Source organism: Colossoma macropomum, unplaced genomic scaffold (genome assembly GCF_904425465.1).
Source record: "Colossoma macropomum unplaced genomic scaffold, Colossoma_macropomum, whole genome shotgun sequence".
NCBI classification, from domain to species: Eukaryota; Metazoa; Chordata; class Actinopteri; order Characiformes; family Serrasalmidae; genus Colossoma; species Colossoma macropomum.
Genome location: NW_023494789.1, coordinates 7,458,276 through 7,471,200, shown reverse-complemented (window position 1 = coordinate 7,471,200; position 12,925 = coordinate 7,458,276). Strand labels below are relative to the sequence as shown.

At 41.6% G+C, this 12,925-nt stretch overlaps 1 protein-coding gene across 1 annotated transcript in view; it reads left to right on the top strand.

Moving 5' to 3' along the window:
• The window catches only part of kcnh7 (potassium channel, voltage gated eag related subfamily H, member 7), a 57,114-nt gene extending 44,189 nt beyond the window's left edge, over positions 1–12,925 (top strand). The window contains exons 7-15 of the mRNA XM_036569951.1: positions 383–782; positions 1,365–1,564; positions 3,546–3,798; positions 8,292–8,497; positions 8,908–9,013; positions 9,569–9,820; positions 11,307–11,451; positions 11,591–11,747; positions 11,882–12,925. Coding sequence (XP_036425844.1) covers positions 383–782; positions 1,365–1,564; positions 3,546–3,798; positions 8,292–8,497; positions 8,908–9,013; positions 9,569–9,820; positions 11,307–11,451; positions 11,591–11,747; positions 11,882–12,166 — 2,004 coding nt within the window. The 3' untranslated portion in view covers positions 12,167–12,925. The remainder of the gene's footprint in view (positions 1–382; positions 783–1,364; positions 1,565–3,545; positions 3,799–8,291; positions 8,498–8,907; positions 9,014–9,568; positions 9,821–11,306; positions 11,452–11,590; positions 11,748–11,881) is intronic.

The window sequence follows — 12,925 nt, the reverse complement described above, 5'->3', positions numbered from 1 at the left end:
TTGACAATAATACACACACACACACACACACACACACACACACACACGTTTTCTGAACCGCTTATCCTTCTGGGTCGCGGGGGGTACTGAAGCCTGTCCCAGCTTTCATGGGGCGAAAGGCAGGATATACCCTGGACAGGTGACAATAATACAGTTATAAAATAAAATAAATTAAATTGATTTATACTCATTAGAATTTAGCATTATATTATGTTACTATTATATATTACATGATGTTATTATCTTACGACTCATTAAACTTATTATTTTCAGCTTTTCTGAAAAAGAAAAGTACACAAGGTAGAGGGTCAGAAATGAGTTTACGGATTCAGTATGAAGATTTAAAGAAAGTTATGTTTTGCTCTTCTGTCCTCCCCTACAGACTACAACTCTAATTGGTCTGCTGAAGACAGCTCGGCTTCTGCGATTGGTTCGTGTGGCACGTAAACTGGACCGTTACTCGGAGTATGGCGCTGCAGTTCTCATGCTTCTTATGTGTATCTTTGCTCTGATTGCTCATTGGCTGGCCTGTATATGGTACGCCATTGGCAATGTAGAGAAGCCCTATCTGGAGCACACCATTGGCTGGCTGGACAACCTGGGCATGTCCATTGGGAAGCAGTACAACTACAGTGACCCCTCTTCGGGTCCGTCGATCAAAGACAAGTATGTCACTGCGCTCTATTTTACATTCAGCAGTCTGACGAGCGTGGGCTTCGGAAATGTCTCCCCAAACACCAACTCGGAGAAGATCTTTTCCATCTGTGTCATGCTTATTGGATGTGAGTAGCAACAAGAGTTATCTCTCCAATTTAGAGCTGACATGAATAAAAGATCGAAGACAAAACAGTGCAGGTGACCGAGACAGTGTAGAACAAATGTGTGGTTCACGTGGACTATACAAGCTACACTTAAACAAGATGGTCCAGTAGTCTGCAGTAGTGCAAAACTAGATTAAAAATACATAGGACAAGAGGCAGAGAGTGTAATGTATTAGCATGTGAATAATGCTGAGTAAACCATAACATCAGTGTAGCCTTGTGCAAATGATATGTAGACTGTTATAGATAACAGTATAATTGTATTAACAACTGCTGAGTGGTAAATGTGGACTTTCCAGAGAAAGAGGCTGTCATTTAATACAGTAGCTAGTGCAAGGGTGTATGGGTGGAGGGGGACACTTGATTGTCATCCTTATTATTTTCGTGGTTTATTTCATCAGAATTTAGCAGTGTTCCACATTGTTTTAAGTAGTACTGTTAAACGTGCAACAACGTGCAAGAAAGCTTCCAAACAAGTTTTAGATTTTCCTGTAAACTCTGGGAATAATCTTGGTCATCCCTTCTCTTGACCTCTGCTCCCAGCCCTGATGTACGCCAGCATCTTTGGAAACGTGTCAGCCATCATCCAGCGACTGTACTCAGGAACAGCACGCTACCACCTGCAGATGCTCCGGGTTAAAGAGTTCATCCGCTTCCACCAGATCCCCAACCCACTCAGGCAGAGGCTGGAGGAGTATTTCCAACATGCATGGACCTACACCAATGGCATCGACATGAACATGGTATATGAGCGAGAGAATGTGTGTGTGCTCATGTTTGTGCATTTATTTGTTCTCAGGTCCCTTTTTTATCCCTTCTAAAACTAGATCACACTTGGCATGAGTCATACATCTTTCACTGAATTGCTGTTATTATTAGATTGTGAGGTTATAACAGTATTTATTGCTTCAAGCTGATCAGTGTCTGTCTCTCTCTTGTCTGCTTCGTTGGGATTTCAATACTCCGGTAAGAACAGGAGGTACAAATAACTATTCAGAGAGTATATTGAATATGTTTGCCTCACATCGTACAGCACTAGCTTATTAGATTGAGTGATGTCAGTTGTCTTCTGTGCTGTGCAAATTGTGTTTGTTTACCGTGTTATTATTATATATAATGCATGTGTAGTGCTACATCCAAATGTGACTTATGTATTTAAACTGAAATACTATTTCTGCACACTATCAGCAGTAATGTCAGCTGAACAAATCTAAAGGAGAATCCTTAAGCAGATTCTTCATTAACAAGGCCAGTTGGAGAGGGCATTGAGGCTGGCATGGTGCCATTTGCACTGCCACTTGTGAGCTTGCAGCCGACACCTGCACTTGCCAAATGATGTTAACCCTTTCCTTTCCAAATCTCCTCTGTCTTGCTCCAGTACTAAAGGTGTTGTCACACAGCCCTCTTCCAACAAAACTATAAAAATTTACATGTACTTGTTTTGAAGATCATGTGCTAGACACCATTTCACCATTAGTTCAAAATGCAGGGCTAATGTTTGCGAGAAGGACCATGCCTGAAGCTCCTCCTCCTCCCAATCTAACGTCCTATAAAATTCCATCTCTACTTTCTGTTTCCCAAAGTTTTTTTGTACCCCACCACTGCCCCATCTCCTCCCTGTTTCTGTCATCTCTTTTCATCAAAAAGGGGATCTGGCCTTCTGGCTCAAAGCAGAAGCCACCCAGAATTTCAGCCCAAGTTCTCTCCTGTCCTACAGTCATACTGTCTCTTCTTATACTACAACCATATGCTGTAGTCCCACACAATCATAGGCACGGTCTAAACGAACAAATTAATACTATTCACAGCATATCTGCTGTTAGCCGTAGTGGCAACAGTGAGTGTGGGTGTTACGCCAGTCTGTGGTACTGCGAAATGTAGATTGTAGGCTCTGGTTCACAGGTAAGTCCAGAATTTAAAACTTCTGTTAAACACTTTTTTTTGCTAATTAAGGGTCCCATATCATGGGAAGGCAGATTTTCTTTACTATTTCAAATTAGATTCATATATGGAAACTAAGCCTTAAAGGCAGTTTGTTTGTAATTCTTAGTTTTTGTGATGTCACAAAAAACACATTTACTTAAATCTGCCTATTCAGTTTACTGCAGTTTAGCTCCAGATATTCATCCTGAAGATATAAAGAGTGTTCAGCCTGGATTGTTTTTTTTTTAAATTATGCACAGTACAGAGCAGCCAATTAGAACAGAAGTCATTTACATATGTCTTAAAGGCACTGTAACAGAAACAGCCTGTTTAATTCTAAGGGATACAGTGGGGTGAGAAAATGGTCATATATAAATGAATTATATTTGTTTTTGATACATATAACCACACAAACTTTATAAAGGGACCTGAGGAGGTAAAATTAAGATCAAGAAATTAGGATATGGGCCCTTTAATATAAAATTATACATTAAACAGAAAAACCTCACACAGACAAGAGAAAAGTTTTGAAAACCAAAGGACAACACAAATGGCAATTGTGCTGTGTCTTTCACTTCTTCAATCTCTATTTTTCAACTCTCTCAACTGGAGAAACAAAACAAAGCCAAACCTTATGATTATGGCCAGAAATTCCCTCTCCGAAGAAAGTAGGGTGTGTAGCTTGTACTCTGAATTGAACGGCCTGAAGCAGGTGCATGCTGAGCTCTGCCTTCCTTTCAGAGTGCCTGCATTAACTGTCCTATCTCTCTCCTCCACATGGATCTCTCTATCTCTCTGCAGGTGCTGAAGGGTTTCCCGGAGTGTCTACAGGCTGATATCTGCCTGCATCTCAATCAGTCTTTGCTCCAGAGCTGCAAGGCCTTCAAGGGAGCCAGTAAAGGGTGTTTGCGAGCATTGGCCATGCGCTTTAAGACCACTCACGCCCCGCCGGGTGACACCTTGGTGCATTGTGGGGATGTGCTCACAGCTCTCTACTTCCTGGCCCGCGGATCTATAGAGATCTTGAAGGATGACATAGTAGTAGCCATTCTGGGTGAGTTTCTTTTATATCACAATCAGAATTGGTTTTATGGCCAAGTAGTTTGAGTAAACAAATGAAACAAAGTAGAACTGTGAATAGCACGTTATGCTCTTTTGCTGAGGTGTAATTACAAGTGAAAACTGTGATATAGAAACTCAGTAAGACTGTAGCAAACTAGAGTTTCTATATCTACTGAGACTGACACTGCTGCAGATACTGATGGGATTATTTACATTCAGAGGTAAACAAAGACACTAACATAGAAATTTAAACATGCCTGCAGGTTTTGCTACGAACATTTTTGAAATGAACATTTTGTCCTTTATGCAGTTTGTCTGAAGTTGAACTTGTGGTATGAAAAAGAACACTCTGTGCACACCATATCAACACTAAGAGCCTGTTTACATTTTGCATTAACATATATTTTCTGTCCAAATCGTATCCATATGAAATTAGGCAAATTCCATTTGCATTTTTCACTAAAATGCATCCCCCTTTGCGACTAAATGAGATTCGATCTTACTTCTCCTGCACAAAAAGCACATCAACACACGTTGTTTCCGTTCTACTTCAGTTTACCCTTTTCCCTGTTAAGATACGAGTGGACCACCTTGGCATGGATGCCTTCTTTGGCCTGGAGTGCATAAAGGCACTTGGTTTAGGGCTGATTTAGTCTTGCGTATCCTCCATCCTTTGTTTCATTGTTTATTCTGCTAGTCAGCGCTCGGCAGATGCCTGTTCGCTCATGTAATTGTATACAAATAATAAAAACACATTCTGATTACATCTGGGTTGAATAGGCAAGATCTCTGACCACCTTCAAATGTGGTTTGAGTGATCCTATAGTAATCTGCTCACAATACAGTGAAATCAAAATGTGGTCCGATCACCATGCATGTTAATGCAAGGTGTAAACAGGCCCTTTATTTAATTATTTCTAATTAATGCATTCTACTCATATAATTTCAACAATCTCTGCTCATATTGGTCTGATACGTGGTTTTGCAACATACATATACAAATGATGTTAACTGTCTAAAGCAGGGTTACCCAAGGTGTTGCCCATGGGCCAGTATTGGCTCGTGAGGTCTGCTAGGAAGTTACCCTAAAAACCTACCTACCTTCATTTTTTTGTTGTCTTGGCTTTTTGTCCCTGGGCCCGCCACAAACTTTGCTCCCCCCAACCTCGTAGGACAAAATTTGTAGGCACTCCTTATCACTTTGGTACGCACATATTGCATGCGGAAATAATCGTGAATGCAGGAATAATGTTTTCATTAATACTGTCTGTGTTAAGTCACATCTAAGTCTGAAACTGTGGACATTAAAACTTAAAAGTTTAACATTATAATCCATAATAAATGGGGCAGGTAATGGAAGCTGACGGTATCTGGGTCCGAGCTGGGTTTGTTTCCACTGCTCGGCTTACAGCTACTGCGTAGGAGTAGAATTTGTGTTGTAATGTTAGGCCAAACCTGAGAAATGGCTGACTTCTGGTGAAAGCACTTTAGGAGAAACAAGCAAAAAAATGAAGAAAAAAAACCCCAGTGTGAACAGTTACATAGCCTGCAGTCGTTTACCTGTCACACAATAATGATAATAATCTAGACATAATGATATAATCTATCTCTTGTATACCTGGTTGTGTTTGAGGGCTGGTGTTATAACAGTTATACAGTTGTCTGGTTTTACATTAAGCAGCCTTAGGGTGAGAAAAAGCAATAAAACACTTAAAGAACATGTTTTCCATGGTGTCCAAGGCAGAACTGGCCTTGTAGCTCAGTTCAGGTTGAGTTGTAGCTGTACCATGCACCATGGCAGAGAGTTCCTGGGAGCACATTTGGCCGTGTTGGCATTGGAAAGGACGGCCAGCATGGTCTCTCGCCTCCTTTGTCGCTAAGCAACATGTCAACCAGCCAGGTGCTTGCATGGTGGTTTGGCAGAGAGGAATGCTCCATGTTCTCTAGACGTGCTGAGGTACTTGCCAGCATTCACAGTGACCAGTAGTTCTGAACAGAGCAGTGTAAAAAACAGTTATTTAGCCAACAGCATCTAGTTGAATAAATGTTTTTATCTCTAGCTAACTAACTATCCAAGTACCCAAATAGCTGGTCAGTTGTCTGTATACCTGAAATTTCAACTCAGCCCTTCCTGTTACCAGTGTAGCTGTTGGTAAACGTTCTTAGTCTTTCTCAGGATAATAAGCAACATTACGTCATTGAAAACAAGCTGTTGTGCTTAACTACTACTACAGCTACTAGTACTACTACTTGAAATAGTGCCCTAATGTTTTTGCATTTTACTGCCTCTTGCTCAAGTGATTTTTGCATAATTTTTCAGCCCCCTCTCCACCTTTATGGTGCACATTTGGCCATTTCTCATCAATTTTCTTTTCCCTTTGTACATTTGGTTTCTGCTTTGGACTATCTCTTTCTGTCTGTGGACCAGTAGCATGTCCAGCAGCTAGAGCGGCCTACCAGGAGTTCCTCTGGTACTCTCAATGGCCAGTCCATGCTTGCTTCATGCTTTGTCATTCAAGAAAATAAAAAAAGAACATGACCTACTGCATACCGTTGTTAAGGCTGATGCTCATAAGCATCAGGCATTTACTGTAGCAAGTAAAGTGACAAAGATAGTACCATATTAGGTCATGACATTCTGACCCATGTCACTGCCTGGCCTTCAGCTGTCCCTATTGCCAGGTCAGGCCTACTTTAGACTAAACCACCTGCTGGACTGCCATAGTCAAGATTTTTGGGTTCTATTCTATTCCAGCTTTTTGTTTATTCTAGTCAGATTTAAAATGGCCAGTGGAAAATGGGCTGTGACTGCAGTTTACTGTAAACACATAAACACACCTAGTGGGCAAGCAGCTCTTTTTTAGCAGGATATGTTCGGAATACTTCAGAGAGAGACAGTGCTTACAAAAGAGGGGCTCAGAAAAGAGTAAGAGAAGTGAGCGCCGTGGTGCATGAAGTTATTCATTATATTTCCTGATTGTCAGCTCAAAATGATAGAGTGGCCACAAAGACAGTTGCTGTTTTTCAAATTTATTAACAGCTATATTTGTATCTCTCACTAACACACAAACACTTACGCACACACCCTTTTTGGTACTCTCTTTCTCTCTCTCTCTTTCTCTCTCACACACACACACAGACACACACACAAGGTGGGGCAGGGTAAGCCGAATTTAAACGGCCCATTTCTCATTCTCCGAGCAAGCTAGCAGCGACATAATAAGGCCAGGGGAAGAGAACGAGGGGACGCTGTAACACACACACATACGCACATGCAACTCAGCGAAATTACTCTGCAAACTTGCAGAATTGCTGAGGGAAGCTTCTACTGTTTCATATATGTGCTCATGGGTTTCAGCAGAAACTTCATTATCAGCAGAAATCTATTATGAGATATCACAGACAAGCCCTTCATTACATGGCAGCACTTATTACCACCAGTCCAGTGTGTATTACATCAACAAGCTCAAACTGCTTCAGTAGCAACCACAACAAACTTGGCATAACAAACTTTGCTGTAAGCCAAGACCCTAACCCTATGGATCCTGGATTACCAACCCTTTGACCCCAACCATGACCCAAGCCTACTCAGTGACAGGTGGCAGCAGTCCAGATGGCCACTGTTTATCTTAGTCCACTCTGACCTCTGATGTGCTGTCAGTTTGTAAAATGAGATGTCAGGCCATGGCCTTTTTGTCAGCCCGTGTTTCAGAACAACAGGAGACATGAGTCACTGAATGCCAGAATTCCCTCACTAGGTTTGTATGATCACTTGAAATATGCCATTATTTCCGATTACACCCCTTAGCCATCGCTGACCGACTTGCAAATAAAGGTGTAATTAATCAAAATCCACGGTTGAAGTCAATATTATATGGTGGCATCTCTATTCGATACATTTTACAAGACAGTGCAAATAATCACCATCCCAGAATTGTGCTTTGGGATTAAGGATATTAAATTCTTTTATATATGTCTATAAAATCATATTTGAAACTGACATAGGGACGTTTTGCTTGATCTGTTCACTGTTTTTTTATCAGCAGGAACAGTTTCAAACAAGACAAATCAAATGCTGTGGTTTATAATATAGCAACATCAAATCAAACAGAATCGTTCAGTTGTTTTCTTGTAGTTCCACCAACTGACATATAAGAGTGATGTCCTCAAAAATGACTGGACATGCTGTTGCTGTCCTCTAATACGTTAATGTGGTAGCCAGAAGCTAACAGCTTGCTGACAAGTTGCATGTCTTTCTCCCCCTGTATTCGGTTTCAAGGTAAAGAGGAACCTGTGGGCTTCTTTAAATTTTTACTACACCTCATGCATATTTGCAACAGTTTGTTGAATATGTTGTTCAAAGCTGAAAGTATTTTGAATCGAGACCGTTGTCTCAAACAAAAGAGTACAATATTATCTTTTTCATTTCTCATTATTCCTTCTTCCTTCATGCCTTCTGTCTTTCTTGTGTTTTTTGTGGCACAGGCAAAAACGACATCTTTGGTGAGATGATTCACCTCTACGCCAAGCCTGGAAAAGCCAACGCTGACGTGCGGGCACTCAGCTACTGCGATCTCCACACTCTGGACAGAGAGGAGCTGCTGGAGGTGCTGGAGATGTACCCGGAGTTTGCGGACTACTTCTGGTCCAACCTGGACCTCACATTCAACCTGCGCGATGAAAATCCAAAGGTAGAGCTGCATCTCAACATGCACTTGAACACAAGTCACAATAACACAGCTCTACTCTACACATCACCTGAACAAGATTGACACTGACAGTAAACGTCTTTTTATCAGCCATTCTGGTCCACTGTGAATTCTTTTCTAATCACCTGGAACCTGCATCAACAAAACATTCTATTGTTCTGCGGCTTTTGTGTGGACTTCGGCTTATTGAAACTTAATTATCTCTCTTTGAATAAAGGTTTTTAAAGACATGGATTTTATTATTATTGGTATGTTTTAATCTTCCAGTGAAGAACTTTGTAAACCTGTTAAACTTGTTTAGAAATGGGCTATATATAAATGTATTTAATGCATATAATATACATTTATTATTTATTTTAATTATTTATATTCTCCTCTTCTTTCTTATCTAGTTCACTACTGTTCGCCAGAGGAATCTGTACACTGCAGTGAGTGACTCAGACCAGGATGAACAGAACAGCAGGTCTCAAGCCTGCTTTAAGAGCCAGCCATCTGCAGGTAAAGCTGTGCCCTCATCCAATCTCTTCTCATCCTCCCTTCATTTCCATATTTCACATGAAGAGAAAATCAATCCAAGCATTCAAAGACTTCCCATTTCATTTTTCCTTGTCTCCTCCCTACATTCTCCTTTATTTCCCCACCCCTCTCCCCTCTCCTTTCATGTCTTCTGTCTTGGTTTCAGCCAGTTGCTATGGTGGCAGTTGGTATCAGCTGCTTGCTGTTAGTCTGTCGCAACTGATAGGAATATAAGGATGCAGTATGCTTTATCAACCTATAGAGGGAGCGCTCCTCCATCTGTCCCTGTATGACCTGTCCCTGAGTTAGTTAATCCCTGCCAATTCATCTCCTCTTCTGTATGTAACATTAGTTTTCCTACAAAGTTTCATTATCCCTCCCTCTCTCTCTCTCTCTCTCCCCCTCTCACTAACTCCCTCCCTGACTCTTTCTCTGGACTCTGATCAGATGGACAGTGACAAGCAGAATGACATTTAGACGTATACAGAGTGTCTGCATATGTCACCGTAGCCAAATACATTCTGTCTCTTCCTTCAGGCACCCCAAGCCGACAGAGAGAGGCAGAGAAAGAAAGAGGGAGAGAGATAGATGCGCACCCCCTCCAGCATGAAGAGGAAGAGGGGGAGGAAGAGGAAGAGGAGAAGAGGAGAGACGAGAAAGAGGAGGATGAAAAAGAAGAGAAGAGAAAGCTAGGCTTGGGGGTGCTGGGCCACTCCCTCCCTCTGAACCTGAACACCCTCACTGACTCGCACACTACGGACTGTGCTGGGAACACAGCGTTTTACAGTGGTATTGCCACACGTATATAAATCAAACACACATGAAAAAGTCAATAGGAGTAAGAATGATGCAGTGATTGTTGGTTTGTAAGTGATTATTATAATATAGTTATGGCTTTATGAAGGTTTTGCTGGAGGTGTTAAATGCGTCGCCTGCTCTTAAACATGAGTTTGTGTCTCAGTGTGGAGCTCCTGAAGCACTGAACACTGTTATTATCACTCAGGGCCGTCTATCTGAACAGCTGCAGAGCATTGCACACCATTATACTCGCTGCAGGAAGCTCTCTCTCTGTTCCTCTCACTCACTCTCTCTCATTGCCTGCTGTAATGCATGTTTTACAGTAAAACTATTAGGCTGAAAGTAATAATGTACCATTGTGACTCCAGTATACACACACTCGCATATATATCGCTGTTGTCAGAAGAAAACCCTGTATCTCCAAAATGATAACTTTACAAGAAAAGGAAAAAACTTACATTACTTGTAATGCAAGTCAATGTAAGACATTTTGGGCCGTTTCTTTCAGTCCATTCTTCATGAAATTTACACACAATGTAAAGGGCAACAGGCATTTTTAAATTATGTCAAAAAACTGAAAAACAACAAAAATGGAGATGTGCGTATACACATCAGCGCGTTCATGCACCTAACCAAGAGATTCTGCAGCTGTTGGGATAAATGAGTAAAATTGCTGTATGAATATGAATGCATGCTTGTGTGAAACTGTACAGGACAGTCTGGGCCCAATGTAATAAGCCTTTTGAGCCAGTTTTAGGCACAAATCATACACAGTCTGTCGGTGTGTTGTGTACAAAACTGATGATGCATTTGATGAAAGGCTGCAGAAAACATGGGAGGATTGCAAGAAAGGTGTATGGAGATATTACACATGCAAATGATTACATATTCTGTTTGATTTAGTTGTGTGTATATTTTTGTTAAACCAGACAGAGTTAGTCTCCAAAGACGTACAGTTGAGAGACTTAACAATGCCAGTAGACACAGCGGTGAGATGGCAGTACAAGCCTCGAACACATGCTGTTTAAACTCTCAGATGTACATGACGCGCAGCATGAAATGTCCTAGGACGTGGCTGCAGCATGCTGCGTATAAAAATAACACCCCTGTACAAAGTTTTTGTGGGAGGGATGGAAAGCCATACATTTATTAGCATTCTTTGTCACTGAACTGTGATGTTCTTTTTGTCCCCAGCTTGTTGATGGCTGTTATTTCACTGTGTACCTTGCAAGCGAGCATTTAGTGGACGGGGCTACACGTAGTTTGTGTTATAAGCTGCAGTCTTAGTAAATCGAACATTAAAATCAGATGAATTATGGGTGCATATTGCGCTGCGCCAGCGTTTGTACATACATCTGGCCCTCTGTTTTTTGTGTTACTGTGTGTTTAAATATAATATGCCTCTGTACAGAATGTTCTGCTTATTTTCTGTTTCTGTGGCTGTAATTAATAGCACTGGGCCTGTGTGTGTCCCCAGATGTGTGTGCTGAAGAATGGCCTTGTGGGAACGCTGATGACTCAGCACAATCTCAGGACAAAGAGGGCGGAGCTGACTGCGAAAGTGACATCACGTTTGGGGAAATGGAGCAACGACTAGACTTGCTGCAGGAACACCTGAACAGGTGAGAGAGAGCTAGAGAGAAAGAGAGAGAGCTTGAAAGAGACATAGGAGGTTTCTACTTGCGAGTGTTGCCCCCTGGTGTTCACACACTCCAATTATCTTGGTTGTGTAAGTATGTTTTTCTTTGTGTGTGTATGTAGACTGGAGGCTCAGATGACGTCTGACATCCAAGCTATTCTGCAGCTGCTGCAAAGGCAGAGTGCACTGGGACCCCCGGCGTACAGTACGGTAGCCTCCAGCCCTGAATACCACAAACCAGCCATCAGAGTGCAGCCTGTTACTGCTATACAGACACAGGTAAAACCTCCCAGGAATTTGGGACATAACTTTAGATCCTTTTAGACTGAACTTCGTTTTCAACACCGTTTCTCTTCTGAAGATTTTTTTTAGTCCTTGCTTGTGGCTAAATATATTTCCATTACCGTTTACAGAGTCCTGATATAGAAAAGCCTGATGACAAATCCAAAGACTCCGCACTCACTGCTACCATGGAGACAACCTCTGATGGAAGCAGGATGACCCCACTGGTGAGGGACTCGGAGTGGGAGGTGGAGATTGGACTAAAGCAGAGGGAAAAGGAGCAGTCTGATTCGCCACATAGGAGGGCTCTCCAGCTGTCAGTCAGACAGGCTTCCCTCCCTGACTCATCTCCTAGCAACGGCAGAACACTAGGGCTCCACAGGCCCTGCTCTGATCCTGGACTTCCAGGGAAGTAGCATTAGGTCAATGGCCATGATTATGATGCATTATTACACAAATATTAATGTAATTAAGATGGGCATGTATGTGAGCTCCTTGGAGGCACAACAGGCTATAAGAAAGCCTGAGTTTGAATCCTGATAATTCAAGTCCAAGATCATACAACCGGCCCTCCTGCTCTCAGAGCCCACAGCTGTCCTATGACGCTATTAAGAAGCACATACTTAACACTGCTAGATTCCTTGGTAGGACGTTTTAGACAAGTGGGAATTTGCAACAATTAACACTGGATACATACTTGGATAGAAACAAAAGAAAGAAAATAAAATAAAAAATATGTGACCATTTTAACAATATGGTCATATTTGTTTTTTACATGTTATAATGCATTATAAACATGGCAAGCAGAAAGCTATTCCAGAATCATTCTTCTTTCTGACTGAACACTGGAAACCAGCTTAAGCCAGACTCAGGGTACAAGGGAGATAAAGAGAAAGAGGGAAAAAAGAAAAACTGAAATACTGTATGCAAAGTACAATGTATTATCTTCCAAACCTTTTTGACTTTCCCACTTCAGCGCACAGATGTAAAAAGAATACAGAATGTATTTCTCCAGTATGACCACACAAGCTTCTGTACTATGTAAATATCACTCAAGGAACACGGCCAGAAAACAGGCGCGCTGGACATGCAACCGTAGCAACAGGAGAGATGCATGCTGGGAAGAATGTGCTGTTTTTGTTGCATGTTTATAAAAAGACTGTTGTGCTGCTGAT